Source organism: Apostichopus japonicus, chromosome 19, assembly GCF_037975245.1.
Source record: "Apostichopus japonicus isolate 1M-3 chromosome 19, ASM3797524v1, whole genome shotgun sequence".
Classification (NCBI taxonomy): domain Eukaryota; kingdom Metazoa; phylum Echinodermata; class Holothuroidea; order Aspidochirotida; family Stichopodidae; genus Apostichopus; species Apostichopus japonicus.
In genome coordinates this window covers 843,319-870,252 of record NC_092579.1, presented here as the reverse complement: position 1 = coordinate 870,252, position 26,934 = coordinate 843,319, and the positions used below count along the sequence as shown (strand labels likewise).

The window sequence follows — 26,934 nt, the reverse complement described above, 5'->3', positions numbered from 1 at the left end:
ATGGCAAGGCGGTATAAACAACGAAAAATAGGCGCGCAAAAAGTCATCGAGCTCTTGCAACGCGCATGCCAATGTAAGCCATCGGGAATAGTAGATACTCATTTCAGATGAATAACAAACGAGACGAAGGGGCTGCACATTTTTTCTGTAATGTTCATGTTGAGAATGTTAACATACAACTGCATCAGTTTTAAACCTATCTACCCAACCGAATAAATTCTCAAGAAAGCATGCCCTGTTAGCTCGCTTGAAACCAAGTTGCTAGTCAAGTTTATATAATTAGGCCTACAGCGAAATCCATGTTTTATTACTACATTGGGTAATGGCATAGTGAAGTACGGTTCCGTTTGTGGAGGGAGGAAGGAGACGGTGGGGGGGGGGGGCATAATTGCTCCTCCTATCTTTGTTTGTAATGACCTTCTTCGCTTTTTTCACATTAACGTCTTAACTCCACACAACTTTCCATTCATATTTTACGCCCAGTGGCCTAAACTATTTATTTATTTATGTATATATATATATATATATATATATATATATATATATATATATATATATATATATATATATATATATATATATATATATATATATATATATATATATATATATATATATATATATATATATATATATATATATATATGAGCAGTCGGCACACTTTATCTTTTAGCATGTGCATTTACCTTTCATTTTCCTGTACATACCCATTTCGTGAAAATTTACCGAAAATTTGTGCGCGCTTCGCTCGCTTTGTCTTTTTTTGTATGTATGTATGTTCCTATTGATGAGTACCATTTTATATCCCTTTCGTGCATATATAATGAATACTTTTAGCGCGCTCCGCTTGTTTTCATTTGTCTTATGACCCACGTTCTTTTTAACCTTCTCCCAGAAACTCCACCAGTGGTGCTAGAACCGAATCCTGCACCCACGTTGTCGACGTCGCGCTTCGCGCTCTGTTGGTGATTCGCGCATTGTCGGATTGTCGGCACATAACTCAAGTTCAGTCGGCAAAATTATACCCTACACCCAAAGAAAATGTTCTAGCGATGCACCTGCATGCAGACTTTAACAATAAGCCAATCTTTGTTGGGTGCTAATATATGCGCGGGTGTCATATACATGGGCGCAGATCCTGGTGGGGAAAGCGGGACGCGTCCTGACCAACTTTTTCAGTGATGGGGACATGGTATACCGTGTTCCACCAATTTGTCTTGACCAAACGCTGCATTTCAAAATCCCCTGTATTAAACTTTGGAGCAGTTTGATCCAGCATTGTGCAAATGACATGCAGCAGTTTTCATTTTCTTATATTTATCCACAGTTGTTGAATATTGGACGGAAATCGCATTTGCGGCAGTCTATAATTGTTTTCTGGGAGAGGACCCCAGACCCATCGTATACAAAGGTCTACTTGGATTATTTGTCCCCTGATTTATTTTCTGCAGACGCCCATGTCTTTCCCAAACTAAATTTCTAAGACATAATATCTCAAATTAACCGATAGCTATTCAGACCACGTCAATTGGAAGGGAAAAAATCATTGTTTCCTTGCAGATATCCCGGACGTTGTCGTCATTGTCTGTAAAATTTCTAAGCCATGCGATCTAAAATTTAAGGAGGTTTGGGAGCATCATTGAGTCTGAGAAGTGTTATTTCCGGCGATCTGGGAGGTATATTCGCCAAAAATATTCTTGTACGCTACGCGCGAACTTATGGTGGCGCTCTGCCTAGATAGTATTAGAGAACAGACACGCGTCCCCACCATTATCCAAGACTGATCTGTGTCCATGGTTATATAACATCAAAGTACTTATTAATTGCCTGCATATCTCAACGATGAGATAAAATACTTTATATTGTTTTATTACTTCCAAATCGATGCTGCCAGTGCCTTTATTGCCTACAAATCGGGCCCTTGGTCTTCTTCTTTTTTTACCTATTGAATTGATGTAAAAAATAGCACCATTTTGTGTTTAAGCCCTGTTTAGAAAAAATATACATTTTCCATAGCGGAGGGAGATACCCAATCCCCTTAGACCCATTACGCATGTTTGCCCCCTGATCAAATCTCTGTCCTACCAGATGAAACAGTCTGGTTATACTCCCTAGTTGGGTGTATTACATATTGTCATTTACATATCATACAGGCTATATGTCTAGGCGGTGTTGGTGGTGGGGGAGGTATTAACATATTAACATTTCACGTGTGCATGTTTATGATTGGTTGATGATTAGAATACAAATACGACATGATCAATTTAGCAACGCATTTTTCATTGTTGCAGTCAGTGACGTATAACCTTTTGATTTACCACTGGATGTGGTTCGAATATACTGCCGCACTCGCAAGTTTCGTACATACTCTGGGGTGGAAATGGAATACTAAAGACGATGCTAGTGAGCGCGATACGCGCGGAAAATATGGTTATCATGTCCTATCTTTTGTAAACAGCACATTCGTCACAAATGCTACTGGACAGCATGACAAAAAGGAACAAGTAACTAATTTGACTATAAAATATATCACTCTTAAATTTTTCACTAAAAAATGTTGCACTTTTTACCACCAACTTTACATTACCAGATCATATGATCAGTTTCTTAAGTAGGTGGCACTAGAGGTTCGAGAACCGCCTTGTGTTATCTTCATAATTGTAATAATAGTATTTATGATATAAACATGATCGTCACTAGTTTATACAATCCTTACATACACAACATTTTCTGGGTTCCCCCCTCTGGCGTTAAACGTCCTATTTGCAACTGAAAGAGATGTCTTTAGGCCGTCGTACCATTTCCATCCATCATCGGTTTTGAACGCAGCCTGGAAGTGGTCATCTTTGTTGACAGTTACAGCAAACAGTTCATACCTGAAACAATAATGTTTATATATATATATATATGTATATATATATATATATATATATATATATATATATATATATGTGTGTGTTTGTGTGTGTATATATATAAATATATATATATAAATATATATATATATATATATATGTATATATATATATACATATATATATATAGACTATATATATATATATATATATATATAATACATATATAGGCCTATTTATACGGTATTTTGGGCTATTACTGTGTTAGCATTCTCTCTATCGTTCTCCCAGACGGTTCTGATTCTAAGCCATACACAAACACAACTCACTAAGCTCCTTCGAATTTTATTTCCAAAATGTTTAATATCTAATAAACTCTTTTGTCGGTCATACTTCGACATAGCTCCTAACAGTTGAATCGACAATTCGACATTTCAGTGTTTCAGCTCGATAACACTTTTTTAATAACTATACCGTGTAGCCATCTAATAATACAAAATGGATATCATTGAACGATTGTTTCAACGGTATCAATTTGGATTGGAATTAATCTTTACCCCCATTATATGCATTTTTTACATGAATTACCTCATTTCACCAACAACCAGCTGTTCCGTAAACGCGGCAGTGCGCAACACGTTGTTTGGACCGACCATATATGTTGGAGAAAATATCAGGAACGGTGGTTTTCCATCAAAGTTAATGAATCTCCTCGGATCCCATTTGCGATGCCCTTGGCACTTCTGAAGTGTACTGAAAATGAATAAAAAACGGTTATAGCATCGCTATTTTAATAGTGTGGTGTTAGGAGCGAAGCCTTAAGAAGAAATTTGACACCATTTTGTTAGCCATAGGGTTACGTAACGATATCTCCGCTAAACTGCAAAAGTAAACAGGCCGTAGCCGCATGATTCTTTGGCGTCAGCTAAAGGAATCAAGCAACGCAGTCACAACTGTCATACTGCGTGTGTATGTGTGTGACACATTATGTCAGGGTCATATCAAGACCATTTAGGCTTTTAGGCTCGATATAATAATGTTAAAGACTGGAAACCCATTGATGATAAAAGAATCGTAGCCTACATATGATACCCATGGAGAGTAGATAACCATACTTTCTTTTGATGAGGATATCCATGAGTAGGAGCGGCCTAAACAAAGCTCATTGATGTTGTATGTCCGAGTTTGGCTAACTTTGTATTAGTTATGGTGATATTTTGGTATAGCTGGTGGGTTACGTTACGTGAACGGGGAAATGTTGCTATTGTTATTATTGATATTGCTATTGTTGTTATTATAATCGTTGTTATTGTTGTCGTCGTCGTCATACATACACACACCATGTGTTGGCATGGAAACTGGAAACTAGTTGTATCACTCCTCCGAAATATCAACAAAAAAAAATGTCGTACCGTGGTATTTGTTGGTTACACCGTGAGCTGAAACCGTCCATAAATATCTGTATCATGCCTTGGACACCTCCGCTTATGTCGGACGAACTGAAAATCAAGTAAATATGCAAATAATAGAAATGTTATATTTATATGAATGGGTGATCAGAATGAACTGAGTGAAATGGGGCTTCATGTAAACACACAACTGTTGGGAAGGTGGACAGCATGGTGAATAAAACAAGACATTATTTAATTGCACAGTGCGATTTATGTTCATTCTACAATTTGTAATTAAAGGGGAATACACTGAGGGTTTGTTTCCGTTACAAAAACATGTTCAGGCCCGTACGCGGGAGGGGGGGGGGGCGTCGATAGGCTTTTAACAAGCAAGTTCTAAGGCAGATGCGAGATTAGAACCCAGGCCTCGGCGTGCGGTCACTCAATCTAAGGCACCACGCTACCACCCTATAGTTCTATAGTTCTACAATTTAGTTTGATTATACATTACCTTAACGAAACGTCGATGCTTGCCGTGCGCCGGTTTCTTCTGGGACATGATTCCTCAGAGCAGATAGACGTCTGTTCGGATGCTTGGATGTCTCCGAGATATTGTATCACCCGTCCGTATTCGGAGCCATATATGTCCCAGTACACCTGACTGACGTTAGTTGGTATAACAAATTTTGCAAACTGGGTTAACCACATTACTTTGGCTTTTGTCCATTCCCCAATTGATCCCAATGTAGATAGCCTACTCAAGTACTGGCATAATTTCGATTTTTGGTTGTGGCATAAAACTGTATATATGTCCGGACGTTCAGTGCTAATCCTGAAAAATATATACAGCAAATTGTCGAGCGGACAAGTATTCAGCAAAAATACCCGAACTCCCATGTGAACGACATTTCCTCCCCACGTAGGTACATTATCTTCGTTGTTGTGCCACTTAGGTTTTTGTGGTTTTTCATCACTTGCCGTTGACTTTGATGTGTGAAGTTCTCCTTGTTCGTGCTTTCCTGAATCTCTCTGCTTCCCAAGTTCTTGTGAGTCAGTCTTTCTTGAATTCTTCTTCGTGGGTTCTTGTGGCTCTTCGTTACTTTGCATATGACTCGATGCGCGTTTTCTCGTACTTGTATTTGCCTTGGGTTGATGGCGTGGTTGATAGTCTCCACTAAAGTACTTTGATTTTCTTTGTTTCCTCCTTCGTCTCCAAATTTCTTCGTTTTCATTCTTTCTCGACCTTTTTTTTTGGAGTTTCTTAAAGGCTGATGGCTGGTATGTCTGGATTTCGTTCATGTGGCCCACCACCGAAATGTACCGTGAACGGATGAATAAACCGGGCCTCATCCTCTTCCCCCTTCGTGGGATTAGGTCCTTTTTTACCTTCTCGAAAAAGTTTTCAACGATATTGTTGGTAGCATGTTTCTCCGTTCCAATTGAGTTTTCTTCCACAGCATGTCTTTCTAGTTGCCCCAACATCAAACCGCTCCACAATGGGAAAATGTGCATAAGTTTGTGCACGAGACTATCTATCACCTCTGGCTTGTATAATGTGTTGATATTGGCTGTCTGTGGCTGTCTTTGTTTGTTTGCTGTCAGATGCTTGTTTTTCCGGTCTTCCCAGATGGCGTTGAAATGATGAAAAAATGGTGAGGATCTCTTTATTGTACGATGATCTTGGAAGTCAGGATTCTCCACATCTAATTTCTCTAAAGGAGGGTCAAGTTCGTTGAGTTGAGTTGAGCCCTTGCATTTAGTCATCATGCCTTCCAATACGCCTTTACTCTTAATCACCTGGGCTGTCTGTGTCGGTGTTCCAAGTACGCAACATAAATGCTTGAATATTGTGGTTGCGTCTTCTATGGATGTACTTTCAATCAGCAATGCAAAAACGTACATTACGTACTCTGAAATCTGTTTTGGTGATTGCATTTGCTTCAGGTTTCGACTCATTTGATGGAGTATGTGAGCTGAGCACATGTGGGGGTATACCCTTTTTCTGGCCGTTTTTCGTTCAACCGATATACCCCAACATTCTCTCAAATATTGTCTCACATCCTCCTTGTTGAATGCATTGACCACAGCATTTAGCAGTACCCAGGAATTATCAATCTCAACTCTTCGTGGAATCACCACATCCCTTGATGATAACTGCCGTAATCCATTCAAAACTATCAGCAGGAAGTGGCATACTTCTGATGTTTGCTGGTCGTTGGTGAGGAGCTCTGCCACGGGAACAGCTCCCTTCCTCGGGATCGGACTTTTCATGACTAGGGCATAGTAAAACACCGGTTTGTCGTTTCCTGGTACTTTTTGGACTATCGAACTTGTGGCATCTAGATAAAGAATGGATTCCACGGTTGAGAGGTACAGTTGAAGCTGGCTTTGGGTAAACAAAATAGCCTTAAACGGATCACATGCAAAATGTTGGATATAGCCAGGCACCATCTTGTCCTTATCTAGCTCCTTGTATATCTCCTGGAGCAACTTCACCTCGTGCAAGATATCGGTCGATAAGTTGAGCTTGCCTCTTCCTTCGGATAGAATTTTGTGCAGTACGTTTAGAGTTTTCGGGTCGTTGATGTTACCAGCTGCTTGTGAGGCAGGGTCCATGTGGAACATTTTCTTATAGTACCACTTCGCTGTCCCGTCACGCTCTAAATCTTCGGCAATCTTTGATCGTTCTTCTCCTGATGTATGTCGTTTTTTAACTTCCACTTTAAGATGTCGAATACGACCATTCCGTTTCACTGTGATGGTGACTGCAGATGCAGGTTTAGATGGCTGTCTCTGCAATATGAAAGTGTATTGACAACACCTTGAAAACTTGCATCTTGCATTTCCTCTCCAATACGGAGCACATCTTTTGTGGCTTCTTGCTTTACGTACATGTTGATCTTTGAAGACGAGGACGCACGATTTGTTCTCTCCATGAAACTTTCTGGCCATGAGGTCGGTCCATCCTTTGCGTAACTTCTGCACACCTACCCTTGGTGATACTGACAGCCATTCAGCCCTCGTCAATTTGAAGGAAAATATCTTTTTTTCCTTGCAGTTATCCCGGACGTTGTCGTCATTGTCTGTAAACATGTCCGTGTCGTCACCAGACTGGTCATCGTTTCCATGTTCATTATGATCATCAAAATAAGAACAATCGCTTTCATCATCGTCATCACAAACAGGATCATCATCTGACTCGCCATCGATATTTTCTTTCTCTACAGAATCAGTCTCAGACCCGTTGTTGTTATGTTCGTCATCATAAAAGCCTTCAGCCTCGCCATCCTTCTGGTATTCGCAATCGACACTGTCATTATGAACATGTTTATTGTTATCTATATCATCATTATCATCGTCATCATGATCAGATTGGTGGTCATCCTCATCATCTTCATCATCACCACCACCATTATCATCAGAATGGTCTTCCTCGTCATCTACATCATCATTATCATCATCACAATGGTCTTCCTCATCATCTTCATCATCGTCACCACCACCATCATCATCATCGTCACCACCACCATCATCATCACAAGGGTCTTCCTCGTCATCTTCATCATCATCATCATCATCACCACCACTACCATCATCATCAGAATGGTCTACCTCACCTTCTTCATCATCATCATCATCACCACCATCATCATTAGAATAGTTTTCGTCGTCGTCGTCATCATCATCATCATCATCACCACCACTACCATCATCATCAGAATGGTCTACCTCACCTTCTTCATCATCATCATCATCATCATCATCATCATCATCATCACCACCATCATCATTAGAATAGTTTTCGTCGTCGTCATCATCATCATCATCATCATCATCAACATCATCATCATCAGAATGGTCTTCCTCATCATCTTTAGCATCTTCATCATCATCACAGTTATCACCAGGATGGTCATCATCAGGATGGCGGTCATCATTACCATCACACTCCTCATCGTCATTATCAGGATGGTCATCAGCATCATCATGAGAATACTCAACAACTTGCAATTGAGGTTGGTCATAATCATTTCCATAATCACAACGATCGTAAATATAACGAGAGTGGTAATCATCATCATCAGGATGGTCAACTTTATCGCTGTAATCGGGATGGTCGTCATCACCTTTATCATGAGGAAGTTCGAAATCATTATTATCGGGATGGCTTTTATCCTCACCTACATCATCATCATCACCACCAACATCCTCATCATCATCGAAATGGTCTACATCGTCATTTTTATCATCACTACCACAACCACCACCATCATCAGAATGGTCTTCCTCGTCATTGTCCTCATCACCACCACCATCAGCATCATCATAATTGTCTTCCTCAACATCTTCATCATCACCAACCTCATCAACCACATCATATCCATCATCACCGTCATCATCAGGATGGTCATCTTTATCATGAAGATTGTCGACATTATCATCAGGATGGTCATTTTCATCATCTTCATTATGACCTTTTTCACCATCAGTTACATCCTTATCATCATCACCACCTTCATCACCACCTTTATCATCACGTTGATATTTTTGTTTCCGTCCACCTTCTTCCTCGCAATTTGTACAAATATAAGGCACATCCGCAGACACCTCCGTTTCTTTGTAGCCAACGCACTTGAAATGATACCAGATTTTGCATGAATCACATCGAACGTATGGTAAATTCTTATCGTTCTTTTGCATACAAATGCAAAATAAATGTTCAGGTGAATAGCTGCTGGAATCATCATTACTTGCAAAACCACTCTCTTCAACAGCAACGAGATCCTTAACATTTTTTCCGTTTTGCTTCCATGTCATGTACAGTATTTTGCGTGTTTTGCCATTATTTTTAATTTTCAAGCCATTGGCTATGTCGCCCCAAACTGAAATAATCTTTCTATGACCTTCATTTAATCGTTTTTGCCACTTCTTGAGAAAAAATACGAAGTCACGCACGCTGATTTGTTTCCAAAAGTTTCTTCTTGCCATATGCCTACCTGGAAAGCAACAGAAAGAAAATTGGACTTGTTTAGTTAACACGAAGCCGTGTGTTTCATACACAATCATTTTATGTGGCTCCCAAATGACCTGAATGTCGGGGCAAACGTCATTCAGACCAAGTTTACGGCACCAAGAAAATGTGTTGTAATATATTGGTATTGTCATATCTAAAAAGAAACCTTGCAAACGTTATGTTCTATACATAATCCTAAGCTACATAAATGACTGTACTTTACACCAAAATTAATTGTGAGTCATATTAAATGTAGTTTCTTTTATTCAGAGATTCAGTTTATTGTCACACAAAGCATTATTGCTTTCAAAGTGGAGGGGTCTTTTCCTAAACGGAAAGTTACCGTCTATCCGATCTGCTTGGGCTATAGAGGGACGTCACTGGAAACCAAATGATTTTTTGCACTGTAGTTTTATTTGAGCCGTAACCTAATATGAGCGGCGTGATATTTTCGAGATTGAGGAGACAGAAATACGTTTTTCAACAACTACATACCATGTATTATGATGAATACAATGTGGTAATAAAGTCCCCCCCCCCCTCTCCCACACACACACACAACCAGCCAGACACGCTGCCACTTATCGTGCTGTATTATCATGGTTCTAACGTGATATTTATGGTAGTGTTTTCGTTAAGAAAAAATGCGTGTTTTTAAAAAAAAATAATTGCAGCGAATTCAACAACTATTATGATAACAATAGATAGAACAGCGCTCTATTTTAACCGCAGATAAGCCCTGCAATTTGAACCCGCATTTCAACGAGTTAACTCCGGGCATAGCGGCAGGCTTGGAAAACCTTGGAAAACGTTCGAACCAGGTTATTGCAATGGAGAATACGAGCAGCGATAGACAGCTATGCAGTGAGTCTTTTCGACACGTGCAAATATCATCCAAGCAGCGCGCACACGCTTTTTTTTCTTCCGGGGCTTTCCCGATACGGCCAACGTTTACCAGCTTTGGAAAAATCAATGAACGGGCTATGGAAAGCCATTTTAACATTTAATCGGTAATTTTAGATATCTTAAATTGTTTCTCATATTAGATATCTTAAATTCTATTTCATATATCAAAAAATTTAATTCGAGATGTCTGAAATTTAATTCGAGATATCTGAAATTTTATTTCAGATATCTGAAATTGAATTCGAGATATCTCAAATTAAATTGAATTCAAGATATCTGAAATGCATATGCAGAAGTTCGTAAAATGGCCCGGAAATTTAAGCTACAGAAAAGTGACAGTTCAAAGGTACAGGTGGCTGCCATCGTCGCGTCGACGTATGGGTGTGATTGAATCTAGCTTGCTTGCTGGCTAACATTAAGCCTATTTACATTATATGCATAAAATTAACTAATTGTGAAATTAATTTGAGATATCTGATATTGCAATTCAAATATTAGAAATTGAATTCGAGATATCTGAAATTCTATTTCAAATATCTGAAATTGAATTCGAGATATCTGAAATTGAATTCGAGATATCTGAAATTGAATTCGAGATATCTGAAAATGAATTCGAGTTATCTCGAATTCAATTTCAGATATCTAAAATTCTCTGGTATTTCGAGATATCTGAAATTCATATGCGTGAGACCCCGCGATTATGAATAGCGAACCTTATTTCTAGAAGATTATAAATAACGAACCTTTTTTGCCGATTATGAAAAACGAACCTTCTTTCCAATTATGAAAAACGAACCTCTTTTTTTAAATTATGAATAACGAAACTTTTCTCCAATTATGAATAACTAACCTTATGACTAAAGAACCGTTTTTCTAATTATGGATAACGAACCTTATGAACAATGAACCTTATGACTAAGGAACCTTATGACCAATGAACCTTATGAGTAACGGACCTTATAAATATCGAGCTGCTCCCAGTATATTTACCCTTTTCACAATGATTATAGCATTTGTGTTACACTTTTGACTTTAACCCTAACAGCTTTTCAAAAACCAAGGCGATTTACCCATTTTGGCTGATGCCATTTTTCAAAATGTGGGTACATTATTTGTGAAGTTTCATGTTAACCGGATTGGTATATTCTCTAAATGAGTTTCAAAATATGTTCTTGCACAGTGTTCGTATTGTACGTGTCTGCATTTGATCCTCTTTGATCTTTGACAACATATCATTATCATAGCATTATAATATCATTAACTGTAACCCGAACTCCCTTATTAAATTGCTGTGTTAATAGTTGCCATGGTTTCAACATGCAACTTACGTTGCACCTGCGGTGTTGTATTGTGCAATTGATTACCTTGGTTTAATGTAAGCTGTAACATTAGCATTTATATTGTGCAGGTTGTCGGTACATTTTCTCTTCGCTATGTTTTCATAATTGAAGTAATTAATTTACTTTTTTTTATTTGTGGGTATTTATTTCTTTATTTTTTCGTAAGGTTTACGTATAATTTTTTCTGATGTTATTTTTTAGGATGGTGAATTTTTTTTGTATTAATTATAGTTAATGTCTGCACATGGAGGTCCGCGGACCCCAGTCTAAGAAGAAATTTACAATTTGCGTGCCCGTAGGATGTATTAATTTACGAAAAATAGCTCCATAGTTATTTCTTTAAAAAAAAACGGTAGATACTGTTATTGAATATTACCGTATACAGTCAATGCTGAGGTACCGTATTTCAAAAAGAGATGCTGTTTCATTATTTTATTTCCTAGTCTTGTAATCTTACCAATTTAGTCAGCAAATTTTATATTTTCTGTTGTTTGGAAGAATCTGGCTAACTGCCCCGGCTACTAATTTCATCCAGGCCACGGCCCTGCATTCCGCGCATATGCATTATAATGTGAACGATAGAAGGGGAGGGGTGGAGTTAAGGGGTTTGGTCACTCCCGTACTTCAGTCTCCGCTCCTTTTAGTGTTAGCCTATACTTTGTCTGGAAACTTCCGTTTACAGACGTTTCTAATCTTTGATATATCTGCTATGGGCGTCCGCTTACCCGCATTCTGTATGCCATTTTTTTTTAAGGGGGGGGGGGTCGGCTCTGTTCCAGGTTCTTACGTAACCTTTAATTCTTAATCGTTCTCAGGGATGTCGCTATAGGGGGTGGGGTGTCTCAGCCCTCCCCCCCCCCCAACAGTGGTCAAACTAATTGAGCTGGAAATTCGGAGTGCGGCAGTCGGATTTTTTCTGATATGGGTTGCCGTATGGTAAGCCATGTGGGACAAACACTGCATAATATATCCGCATATTAATTTGAATATATACGCGTATTAATTCGAATATACATGTGTTGTAGCCTACATGTGTAAAGTTTCGCTTTTTGAAGCGATCTCGCTAGCCCGCCAAAACATTTATCGTGAGTAGGCTATATGTACACAGCAAGAGCGGAAATGTTTTTTTCGTGTATATTCTAATTAATCCGTGCATACATTGGATTTAATCCCCATATGTGTTTTATTTAATACGTGTATATATTCGAATTAATACGTGTATATATTCGAATAAATACGTGTATATATTCGAATTAATACGTGTATATATTCGAATTAATACGTGTATATATTCGAATTAATACGTGTATATATTCGAATTAATATGCGGGTATATTTATGATTGGCTAATAATATATACGTGTATATATTCCAATTTATACGCGTATAAATTCCAATTAATACGCGGATATATAATGCAGTGTTTGTCCCAAATGGCTTGCCATAGACGTTCAATTCAGCCCCCATTTTGAGCGATGCAACATGCTTGCAACATGCTTTAGCGGAAAATATTCCCCTATACATTTAATATGCAAACAACAATTAACAGTACGGGGTAAACATTAAACCAATCACATTTCAAGCCTAATTATAGTATGAACCAAATTAACCAATCAGCTGCAATAAACCCAGACCTATAGCCTGTCATTTTAATACATCACGCCTTGGACAAGCGTTACTCAAGAATAGGGATATTATGTCGGAACGAGTGTAAATAACAATGTCAAAACAACTTGGTGTTCGGTGCCATACAAAGGTTTCGTATTTAGAAACATGCGGAAGCGACCCGGGCTGACTTAGAGATTTTAGATAAAACAATCGCTCTGTTCCTGCATGGAGCTATAACAGATGGTTCCTGTGACTCGGTAAATTAGTCAAAATAATCAATTTACGTTTGAAAATGCGCCATTAAATACCACTGCCGTAACAGTTTACCTGCCTCGGCATTTCAATAGAATCTTGCACTAGATGGGGGGAAAATTTGAGCTGAGAGACTTTCGTTGCCTTTGCTAGACTTGGCGAATTGATTACGTAACACACACGCTATTGTTCAAGACTAATAACCTTGAAGGTGCAGAAGTGGCCAGTGGAGAAAAATGAACGATGGTTTTACCATAGAGCTATGGTTTTACTAAACGGCGGATTTTCGAATGAAAACAGCTGATCGGTCGAATAATACAAATAACATGAACAATACCGTTAAATGTAAAACGACAATTAATGTAATAATTGGGTCATTACAGTGTGTTTGTGTATATGTGTTTGTGTATTTACAATACAAAGATCAGACATGCTAACGAACATTTCTCGTGCGCACTAGCCTCTTATAACATTCTCCATGTCCAGGGACAGAGGGAGTAGTTTCAATCGGGGAGGGGGAACATTTAGGGGCGTAGCTATAACATTTTTTTTTAGAAAAAAGCGCACGATGCGCGCGAAATGTTTTCGGTATATTTCCATGAAAGGGATATAAACATGTAAATCAAAAGGTACATACATACGGTCAAAGAGAAACCCCCAAAGTATATTTGTACGAAAGAGGTACATAAAGGAAAATTAAAAGGTACATACAGAAGATAAAAGAACAACCGCGCGAAGGGTGGAGGTTTTTCGGTACATTTGCACAAAATGGGTATGTAATGGAAAACAAAAGGAACATACAAAAGATAAAAGAACCAGAAAGCAAAGAGGCATTGTGGTTTCGATTATGTAACATGAGTAGTTTTCTTTATGAATCTAAGGTAATGTATAGTGATGGTGTACATGTTTACAAGGGTTTCATGATTTGACCTCTGAAAAACAATTGGCTTCTTTAACTCAATGTGGTACTTCTGCACACTAAATTATAAGTCGGTCCAAGCTTTCAATATTGAGATATCGTGATTACAAGGTTTTCCCATTTTGACCCCTGGTGACCCCAAAGGACTTTTGCCCTCCACCAAAACCAATATGCTACTTTAACACCATATGGTACTCCTACACACCAAATATGAGGTATGCCCACGATTCCCTTCTTCAGATATCGTGTTTACGAGGTTTTCACAATTTGACCCCTGGTGACCCCAAATGACCTTGCCCTCCACCAAAAACAATAGACTATTTGTACTCAATGTGGTACTTTTACACACCGATTATGAAATCTACCCATGCTTTTCATTTTGAGAAAGAGTGTTTTCAAGGTTTTTCACAGTTTGAACCCTGGTGAGCCCAAATGACCTTTGACCTCCACCAAAACCAATAGGCTTCTTGTACTTAATGTGGTACTTCTACACACCAAATATGAAATTGGTTTGACATTCTCTTTTTGAGATATCGTGTTTACAAACTGGGCGTCACAAACACGTTCACACACACGCAAACACGCTTACATACGCCATCATGAATGCAAAGGTTACGATCATCATCGAAACCAAAAAGGGCGAGAAGCGCGCGAAGCGGTACATATATCATAAATGTAAATATTTGCCGACTACTGATCTATCCGCCAGGGCCCAGGGGGTGTCATCCCACACACCCCACAAGGGCGGATCCAGGATTTAACCAAAATGGTGGTCCAAAAATCCCGAATGTTTTTTGATCACCGTCCTGGGGGAGGGGTACAAGCGGAGGGGGTGTCACCCTCCCCTTAGAGAATTTAAGCATAATTGAGGGTCCTTAGATACATTTTGGTACTCTGTTTGGGGGAATTCCGTGTGACCGAAGGTCCGCGAGACCGAAATTAAAAAAAGGTCCGCGAGACCAAATTAAAAAAGGGTCCGCGAGACCGAAATTAAAAAAGGTCCGCGAGACCGAAATTAAAAAAAGGTCCGCGAGACCGAAACTATTACTAGGCCCCATGACATCGACGTAGCCAGAAATTTAAAGTGGGGCACATTTAGAGATTGATATGGGGAGGGGGGTCTCTGTTGAGATTTTTTTTGGAATTGAAGGTCCTTATATGCGATCTGGTGCAATGTTTTGCCAGTTTCATCATTATCATATGATATCATATTATCAGCAGATTTTGTTTCCTGTTTGAATTCTTTTACATGTTCTTTTACATATTATATCAGAAAGACAAACATAGTTCTCTTTTATAATTTCTCCAGTAGGATGACTCTTGTTTATTGTCCAATGTCTGGACTTTAAAGCAGCATTTTGCGTATTTTATTTTTGTTTTTTTTCTCAACCTCACTGAATCCACGATGCCATAACGACATACATAAGTAGCTTATCTATTCAAATCTTACTTCAAATGCTGGCATAAAATTCGAAACATTTACAACTTTCAACTGTTTTGCTTTTCTCGAAGATATTTTTTCGTTGGGAACCAAATAAACCTCGCTCATAATATGAATATTTAATAATATATAATTTTATATATAATATTTATTAATATGTAATAAAAAGCTACGAACGTCATTGGCCAATACGTAATACAACACTATGCTTGATTTGTGTATGATTTGTCTATGGAAACTGTATGCGATTAATTTTAACTGTGGAATTTGTCGTGGACACTTTTCTCATTATCTGCAAAAATCCTTAATTACTCGCCAATTAACGTTGTTGGCAGGGAAAAACTTGGCTTATATCTTAGTTTGCTGTTGTGATTGATATATGTAAAAAACTCGATGGAAATGTCAAAAAAGTAGAAAACGGCGACCAAACGCAAAATGCTGCTTTAACATTGGCGGCGATATCATCAACATTTTAGGGGGGGACGAGCAAACCCGAATCTGATTAATATTCTCAACATGCGAAAAATGTTGATCGGCGTCCTGGGGAGAGTAGTGGTTTATACAGGGTCTGGAGACATGGTGGGGGTGGGTGGGTAGGAGGGGGACTCATAAGCCTACGGAAGAATTTCACATTAGGAAGGGGGGCATGACGTTCTTTGCCCAAAATTTCCAAAACCTTGCCTGAAAAATGGAGCGTCACCATAGGTTGACGCTACGGGTATTTCTTGAAAAAAAAAATACCTGTCACATTGCCGAAAAGTAGAAGCATTTTTGTGTGTTTGTGCTACAAAATGTACAGATGATTATTTTTAATTTATTATGAGGAAATTGTGTCAACTGTTACGGGCTAGAGGTTAAAAGTTGACCCCTAATTAACTTCCGTCTCGCGGAACTTCGGTCTAGCGTAATTTCGGTCTCGCGGACCTTCGGTCTCGTGGACCTTTTTTAATTTCGATCTCGCGGACCTTTTTTAAATTTCGGTCTCGCGGACCTTTTTTATATTTCGGTCTCGCGGACCTTTTTAATTTCGGTCTCGCGGACCTTCGGTCTCGCGGACCTTCGGTCTCGCGGACCTTTTTTTTATTTTCGGTCTCGCGGACCTTCGGTCTCGTGGACTGTAATCGTAGAGGGCGCATAGCGTCCGAAGTTGTTGGTTTTTTGTAGATGAAAATGTTGCAAAATAATGTTTCGGTAAGTAATATGTTTTTAAGATGATCATATAGGCTACTGAAAAACCTTTGTTAATGAAACAGGCATATGAAACAGCGCGCGAAAATTGTTGGGGTTATATTTAGGCGAAAATCTTGCAACATAATATTGCATTAAGTTAATGTTTATCATAGGATGATACTAAATCCCATAGGCGTACGGGCCGGTGGGGGCCGGCAATTGGCTTCAAGTTTTGGCTTTATTTTCAGGCGAAACAACGCAAAATAATATTTCAGTAACTAAAATGTTTTTCAAATTAAGGGGCATACTAAATCACCTTTCTTATACGAAACACAATATCTTATTTGAAATAACCAGAGCACGTAGGGCGCCAGAAATATGTTGATTTATTTTTAGATGAAAATGTTGCAAAATAATGTTTAGGTTAGTAATAGACTTTGCTAATAGATCATATTAACTCAGAATTGTTATATGAAACACACACTGTTACATGCACTATGCAGAGCGCGAAAATTTGGGGGTTATTTTGAGGCAAAAATCTTGCAATATGATGTTGCAGTAAGTATAACGTTTTTAAAAGGATCATAGTAAATCATTTATTGCAATACAAAAATTCGTGTGTTATTTATGGAGAAAATGTTGCAAAATAATGTGTGCATCGTCTACTAGTCTATATGATCCGACTAAATCGAACGGGCACCTCCATAATTGTTTATACATCGATATATAATATGCCTATAAAATAAAATCGTGGATCGGAGAAAAATCTGAACACGCGAAAGTTTTTGAGTTAATTATTGACGAAAACGTAAACTATTATTTCAGTAGTATAATGTTTTCCACGAGTAATCGAGACTTGATAACGTCTAAAATGGGAAAAAAGTAGGAAAATATGGCTAGAGCGCTCGAAGATGCGTGGACATTTTAGTTACTTTTACGCCGACATATTTATATGTAATGTATTCAATATGCATATATATATATTATATATATATATATATATATATAAGCTATATATAAGCTATATATAAGCTATATATAAGCTATATATATATAAGCTATATATATATAAGCTATATATATATGTATATTATATATATATATAAATATAATATATATATATATATATTTTAGTGTTTACACGGGTCCAAAAATCGGGAACCGGGTACCCGAGAGCCGTTACCCGTCGGGTATCCGGGTACCCGGGGAAAAATTGTTTACCCTCGTGTATCACGGTTTTCAAGAAATTACATATTAAATGCTATAATAAATGAAATATATTCTCTACTGACTATGTTTTCATGTTCAAAAACGTATGTGTAAGGTAAGGTATAAAACCTTCCACAATAATTTCTATTTGTTTTTTCTGTCATAAACTTGTTAATTTACTTAATATAATTAACATTACTACTAATTAGTAGTAATGTTGTTAACATCGCACTGCCGCGGCTGCTTATGCTTGCTCTACACGTCTATTGGATCAGACCATAAAATATCCCTTTAGCTCAGTTGTTACTACTACTATCTATTATTCGCATTAGCCGCGAGATTACGCGATTCGCGCAATTTGATCGCATTTGGAATACACGATAGTAAAAAGCCACTTGCGATTATTATTTTTTAGTTATCCCGTCTATAATCCATAAACATGTCGTAAAACACCTTGTAAACCTTTCCTTCTTTGAAATAAACGAATGAATAAATAATAATTTCTTCCACATGGTAGCCTAACACCACACTAAGTCAATGCATGAAAAATCTAGCTAAGCCTAACCATCTGTTTATTCGCTGAAATTGTGAAGCAGTTATAAGATATCCATGGAACACATTCATTATTGCTGTTACGTTCGACCACATGGTTACCTAACACCACACTTATAAGTCAATGGGGTAATCTAGCATATCCATTTGTTTATTAGCTGAAATGTGACGCAGTTATAAGATATCCATGGAATACTTTCGTTATTGCTGTTATATCTTCAACCACATGGTAGCCTAACACCACACTAAGTCAATAGGAAATCTGCCTAACCATCGGTTTGCATTTTTTTTTAAATCACACTTTGCGTAGGATTCGAGTAATAAATTAGGAACCGGGTAGTATCGCGTCGGGCGGGTACCTTCGTTATTGCTGTTATCTTTTCTTTGACCACATATGTTAGCCTAACACCACACTAAGTCAATGGGAATTCTGCCTAACCGTAGATTTGCAAAAAAAAAAAAAAAAAAAATTAAATCACACTTTGCGTAGGATTCGGGTAATAAATTAGGAACCGGGTAGTATTGCGTCGGGCGGGTACCCGGATAACCCGTATATTTATATATTATAACCATACCTGTTTTAGCAAAACATGAACTTCCTCGTCACTAAATCCAAACATGTAGGCTATCTCTGTATTCTTTTCCTCCTGTTCCGCTATAAGTTGCTGCACGTCGTACGCGTTCGAATAAGCAATTACCAGTTGTACGCCCGTCAGTGTGCATTCAGTACTCACACTCACTTTCCCAATTCTATGCTAAAAAGTTTCTTTCTGAAAGTTTGTCTGAAAAGTTTGACTACCTGAAAATAATCTATTTTTAGTGTCATTACTCAGATGTGGAACATACAGTTCAAACCAGGCAAATGTCCAAAATTGACATTTGTAAGACCATCTTTGTTAGTCGGAAGGAAGTGTGTGTATTGCAAACTTATAAACATTTTAAAGAAGTCAATAATTTGTTAACACTTATATCGGTGTTATAACTCTATCACTCATCTGGGGTTGGTTTTAACCCTTTTCAAGGGTGCGAGAAAGACATCACTTAAAGTTTTATAATGATACCTATTACGGTTTTAAAAATATAACACTCAATTCTGGTTGCATTTAACTCTTTTCAAGGGTGTGTATATGTATATACACTTTGAATGTGTTGAGATTCATTATTTTTCATTAAAAAAGTGTTTGTCCAGTATTTCAATCAAGATATTGCATGGTATTCAACTGAAAAATGCGAATATGGAATAACTTTCTGTTTTAAACACATTTTAATATCAAAATCAATTAATAACAATAAAAAGTTGACAAGTAAAGCAAGTGATCTTTTGTGAAAAACAATGTAACATAGCAATACAATTTAAAAACAATAAACGCTCCTTTTAAAATGTATGGCAATATATGAAAACTTTTAGACGTGGTGGGGGAATATGTTGATGCTGTATTACGGAAATGTATACCTTTACAAATAAAGCTATTCTCTTACATTAATCATTAACATAAAAACATTGTCCGTAGTACGAAAATAGTACATTCTTAACACCGTAATGTTTCTTAAAGTCTCAAAAGCCACCCCCCCCCCCCAAAAAAAAAACATCTCATTTTCATTTCTAGAGTCATCACACTGAAAAACCTCTATCTAAAGTTCTAGTCACCAATTCCAAAGATTAATTTTGTTTGTCCATTGAACCAATGTTGAATATAGCATCACTACAGAGAAATAAATATGATTAGGAAATTAGGCCGCTTAAGAGGAACTATTCCAAAAGAACATTGCCCTTTTTATGGGATAGAAATAGTTATCAAGAAACTAAACAATGTTACTGTGCCATTGCTTAGAATGCAGGTAAATACATAACTGACTTAAAAAGTCAATCGACATCAGAAACAGGGTCTACTGGGTAAATGCTTCCTAATCCACGATAAGAAAAATGACCCAACATAGTTTCAAGATACAAGGAGGGCTCGGTATGCTGCTTCCCTGATTCCTTCACTGCTGGCTTCACTGAGGCTGAAAAGAAATAAGAATAACAAGATACTGTTACTGCGTCTAAATTGACATCATTTTCTACCATGGTTGATCAGTTCTGCAGCTTTTACCGCCCGGTAAATACCAGGTTTTTACCAGGAAGTTTTCCCCACCTAAAAGTGTGAAAAACCTGGAAAAACCTAAAGTTGTATTTGAATCTTCCAAAATTATGCAGAATTCATTGTTGAAGAGAATTAAACCTCCTACAAGTGAATCACACTATTAGAAATGGGTTATTTTACAGGTCTGTACAACCAACACCGATAGCAAGGATTTGTAATTCCATACATATACACATCTCTATACACATGACACTACATAACGCATAATTTTCAAGTTTATCACCGACTCACAGGAGTTATTTGTTGTTGTTTGTACACAATAAATACAAAAATCATGGTTAGCCTCAATGGAAATCAAATCTCGCCAATCCCCCATATATCAGTCAACTTGTCACTTCTGTTACTGTTACTTGTCACTTAGCCTTTGAGGAAGATACTGCTAGGATCAAAACGTCAGGCCAACTTACTTTTACACAACCTGTCACTCCGTTAACTCGACATTAAGTCAACTCGATATAAAGTTAAGTCGACAAGAAGTCAACCATAAAGTCCAAACACTTTTTTGTTCCCCCATTGTAATATACCCGATTGCGAGTAGGCCGACTGTTATCTATTAAAAATTTTCTCAAAGCGAAATTCCCAATTTCCATTTTTGGATAGCCTAACTATTTATCTACCTCAATTAAAAACATAAATATCGGACAAACTAATGATAAGAGAAGAAATTATCAAACATAAATTTACTGAAAATTCAATATTCGGGGAAAGTCGACTTTGCCTCCCTTTCCCCCGAAATATTGACCCTGCAAGCCTGTATGTAGGCCTACTACCTTTACCTTGGAAAAATTAACAAGAACATATATGGCTACTAACATGGCTACTACGGGGCCAGGGGTCGTATCTATCAAAATCCAGTATGTTTGGTCCGGCATAAATATGTTTAGGTTAAACAAATTTGGCTGTAATCAGCCGCCGGTCTTATAACTAAACTGATGTTACGACTATCGAGAGAATAGGGCCCTCTTTAGGCATACGGACGGCAATGAGGGGGTCAAAGGCATTCCTGATACGGGGCCATGGACAGTATCTATGAAAATCCAGTATGTTTGGTCCGGCATAAATATGTTCAGTTTATGCAATTTGGCTGTTATCGGCCGCCCGTCTTGATTTATACTACTATTAAGACTATCGAGAGAATAGGGCCCTCTTTGGGGATACGGACGGCAATGAGGGGGTCAAAATGTATTCTGTTAGGGAGCCATGGACCACATCTATCAAAATCCAGTATGCTTGGTCCGGCATAAATATGTTCAGTCTATGCAATTTGACTATAATTAGCCAGTCTTAGTACAATACTGATACTACGACTATCGAGAGAATAGGGCCCTCTTGGGGATACGGACGGCAATGAGAGTGTCAAAATGTATCCTGTTAGGGAGCCAGGGGTCGTATCTATCAAAATCCAGTATGTTTGGTCCGGCATAAATATGTTCAGTTTATAAAATTTGACTGTAATTAGACAGTCTTAGCACAATACTGATATTACGACTATCGAGAGAATAGCGCCCTCTTTGGGGATACGGACGGCAATGAGAGTGTCAAAATGTATCCTGTTAGGGAGCCAGGGGTCGTATCTATCAAAATCCAGTATGTTTGGTCCGGCATAAATATGTTCAGTTTATAAAATTTGACTGTAATTAGACAGTCTTAGCACAATACTGATATTACGACTATCGAGAGAATAGGGCCCTCTTTGGGGATATACGGACGGCAATGAGAGGGTTAAAATGTATCCTGTTAGGGACCCAGGGGTCGTTTCTATCAAAATCCAGTATGTTTGGTCCGGCATAAATATGTTCAGTCTATGCAATTTGACTATAATTAGCCAGTCTTAGTACAATACTGATATTACGACTATCGAGAGAATAGGGCCCTCTTGGGGATACGGACGGCAATGAGAGTGTCAAAATGTATCCTGTTAGGGAGCCAGGGGTCGTATCTATCAAAATCCAGTATGTTTGGTCCGGCATAAATATGTTCAGTTTATAAAATTTGACTGTAATTAGACAGTCTTAGCACAATACTGATATTACGACTATCGAGAGAATAGGACCCTCTTTGGGGATATACGGACGGCAATGAGAGGATTAAAATGTATCCTGTTAGGGACCCAGGGGTCGTTTCTATCAAAATCCAGTATGTTTGGTCCGGCATAAATATGTTCAGTCTATGCAATTTGACTGTACTTAGCCAGTCTTAGCACAATACTGATATTACGACTATCGAGAGAATAGGGCCCTCTTGGGGATACGGACGGCAATGAGAGTGTCAAAATGTATCCTGTTAGGGAGCCAGGGGTCGTATCTATCAAAATCCAGTATGTTTGGTCCGGCATAAATATGTTCAGTCTATGCAATTTGACTGTAATTAGCCAGTCTTAGTACAATACTGATATTACGACTATCGAGAGAATAGGGCCCTCTTTGGGGATACGGACGGCAATGAGAGTGTCAAAATGTATCCTGTTAGGGAGCCAGGGGTCGTATCTATCAAAATCCAGTATGTTTGGTCCGGCATAAATATGTTCAGTCTATGCAATTTGACTATAATTAGCCAGTCTTAATACAATACTGATATTACGACTATCGAGAGAATAGGGCCCTCTTGGGGATACGGACGGCAATGAGAGTGTCAAAATGTATCCTGTTAGGGAGCCAGGGGTCGTATCTATCAAAATCCAGTATGTTTGGTCCGGCATAAATATGTTCAGTTTATAAAATTTGACTGTAATTAGACAGTCTTAGCACAATACTGATATTACGACTATCGAGAGAATAGGGCCCTCTTTGGGGATATACGGACGGCAATGAGAGGGTTAAAATGTATCCTGTTAGGGACCCAGGGGTCGTTTCTATCAAAATCCAGTATGTTTGGTCCGGCATAAATATGTTCAGTCTATGCAATTTGACTGTACTTAGCCAGTCTTAGCACAATACTTATATTACGACTATCGAGAGAATAGGGCCCTCTTTGGGGATACGGACGGCAATGAGAGTGTCAAAATGAATCCTGTTAGGGAGCCAGGGGTCGTATCTATCAAAATCCAGTATGTTTGGTCCGGCATAAATATGTTCAGTCTATGCAATTTGACTGTAATTAGCCAGTCTTAGTACAATACTGATATTACGACTATCGAGAGAATAGGGCCCTCTTTGGGGATACGGACGGCAATGAGAGTGTCAAAATGTATCCTGTTAGGGAGCCAGGGGTCGTATCTATCAAAATCCAGTATGTTTGGTCCGGCATAAATATGTTCAGTCTATGCAATTTGACTATAATTAGCCAGTCTTAGTACAATACTGATATTACGACTATCGAGAGAATAGGGCCCTCTTTGGGGATACGGACGGCAATGAGAGTGTCAAAATGTATCCTGTTAGGGAGCCAGGGGTCGTATCTATCAAAATCCAGTATGTTTGGTCCGGCATAAATATGTTCAGTCTATGCAATTTGACTATAATTAGCCAGTCTTAATACAATACTGATATTACGACTATCGAGAGAATAGGGCCCTCTTTGGGGATACGGACGGCAATGAGAGTGTCAAAATGTATCCTGTTAGGGAGCCAGGGGTCGTATCTATCAAAATCCAGTATGTTTGGTCCGGCATAAATATGTTCAGTCTATGCAATTTGACTATAATTAGCCAGTCTTAGTACAATACTGATATTACGACTATCGAGAGAATAGGGCCCTCTTGGGGATACGGACGGCAATGAGAGTGTCAAAATGTATCCTGTTAGGGAGCCAGGGGTCGTATCTATCAAAATCCAGTATGTTTGGTCCGGCATAAATATGTTCAGTTTATAAAATTTGACTGTAATTAGACAGTCTTAGCACAATACTGATATTACGACTATCGAGAGAATAGGGCCCTCTTTGGGGATATACGGACGGCAATGAGAGGGTTAAAATGTATCCTGTTAGGGAGCCAGGGGTCGTATCTATCAAAATCCAGTATGTTTGGTCCGGCATAAATATGTTCAGTCTATGCAATTTGACTATAATTAGCCAGTCATAGCACAATACTGAAATTACGACTATCGAGAGAATAGCGCCCTCTTTGGGGATACGGACGGCAATGAGAGTATCAAAATGTATCCTGTTAGGGAGCCAGGGGTCGTATCTATCAAAATCCAGTATGTTTGGTCCGGCATAAATATGTTCAGTCTATGCAATTTGACTATAATTAGCCAGTCTTAGTACAATACTGATATTACGACTATCGAGAGAATAGGGCCCTCTTGGGGATACGGACAGCAATGAGAAGGTGAAGATGTGTCCTGATACGGGGCCAGGGGTCGCATCTATCAAAATCCAGTATGTTTGATCCGGCATAAATATGTTTAGGTTATGCAATTTGGCTGTAATCGGCCATGTATGCATACACAAAAGTTCAATTACCTAAAAATATATTAAATACAAATTTGGCGTTTTTTGTGGTCTCAATTTGACCGACAATGTATCCGGAAAACTGGCAACCCTGCTTGAACCAAATATCCTGCCAGCAGAATATCCTGCTAACTTCAGGTGGGTGTGGTTTTCGAGCAAGAAGTGAACCATCTGGCATTTCCTAAAATAACGAAAGTAGTAGGAAATTCGACAAAAAATGGCTTACTCTGGTCATGGAGAGAAAGAGGTAATTAGTCTGCTATTTCGCTCGTTCACGTATTCGTTATTTCTACTCATATCTATATATTTGAAACAGTAATAACACACAAATTAGGTAACACATGTCAGTATTCATGCCCGTCCTAACATACATATTAACGGTAATTAAACGCCTAACCTCGAGAGTATACACAGTACAGGCTCTAGTGAGGCCTAACGTTAGGCGTAGGTAAGAGGTCGCAATTCCACAGTTCTAAGGTAGATTTGCCCAGTATTTATCAAAGACCGAGTAGGCCTATTGCCAGACTAAAGTCTGCCAAGCTAATTGGCCAGAGTGAACATGTATAATGTAATTTCATGGGCACATAGTGACATAGCCTAGGCCTAGCCATTGTTTGGCTGATTAGTAAAAGCTGGTTGGCAGTTATTAGTTCAATAAATCTGGTCAACAAAAATTAATCGTCTGAAATGCGTGGGATGAGTGTCTGCAATTTTGAACAAACGAATATAAATTAATTCTGTAATTTCTGTGTGTGCATTAGTTTAAAACATATATCAAAGGCCCGGCCATTGTCTTGCGTTTCTGTTAATGTAATTACTCTGTTGGTCTTTGGAGGATTCAAATGTGAAACTCCTACATGAAAATCACATACTTACCTAAGTAGTAAGTATCATTTTTGTTGGTTGTAATGTTGTAAACCAAGAAAAGAACTGGACATCTTTAAACTCCATGTGATCAAATTGGCATTGCAACTTCTGATAATCAGTTTTCCACCAAAAGAATATAAATAGGTAATGTTAAGCTGATTATTAAAAACAAAGTGTAGGTGTATCTCTTTTCAAAGCATTGTACATACTGTATTATGTATGGTAGATTGCAGGGCATGATTAAGCGTAGACATTTTCTTGTCCACTGTTATGGCAACTGAGCTGGATATCCTACAAAATTAAATACCTTTGGATCATTCCGTGTCAATTCATGGATGGCTGCTGCTGGACCCCCTCCAAAAATTACCATCCTCTTTGCATGACTAGAGCACAATGACATGTATGCATATTCTGAAAATTTCAGTTGCATTGCTTCATATGGTTAAAATGGCTGGGCTACTTTCATGTTTGGTTGGGATCCATTTGGATAAGGAGAATGAGTGACAATGTTACACTTAGCACTAATACACTCTGTACATGATTGACATTCATTTATACAGTAGTAGTGTTTTAACTTCTTTTAAGTCTGAATTAAACCAGAAGGGCAATTCCATGGTAACGGAAGGACATTGGGACTAATTTTCTGACATTTGAACAAGTATATCATGAATATCCCCATTAATTACAACAAATAATTGTCATCATTGACTAGCTATAACTACATACTTCAATTTCCACATATTTTTTTTTACACAAACCCTTCCCATTTTTGAAATATGAATATTAATGAGGTCGGTAACGGAAGGACAGCAAACGGACAAGGGTTTTCACACGTCTTGAGTTTATTGTAAAACTCTGTGAATTCTATGGAGTA

The 26,934-nt window shown here is 38.2% G+C and overlaps 1 protein-coding gene across 1 annotated transcript in view; it reads left to right on the top strand.

The window, feature by feature from the left end:
• Positions 1–26,934, top strand: part of LOC139959718 (eukaryotic translation initiation factor 3 subunit L-like) — a 99,144-nt gene that overhangs the window by 7,789 nt on the left and 64,421 nt on the right. Inside the window, exon 2 of the mRNA XM_071957534.1 lies at positions 25,347–25,440. Coding sequence (XP_071813635.1) covers positions 25,411–25,440 — 30 coding nt within the window. The 5' untranslated portion in view covers positions 25,347–25,410. The remainder of the gene's footprint in view (positions 1–25,346; positions 25,441–26,934) is intronic.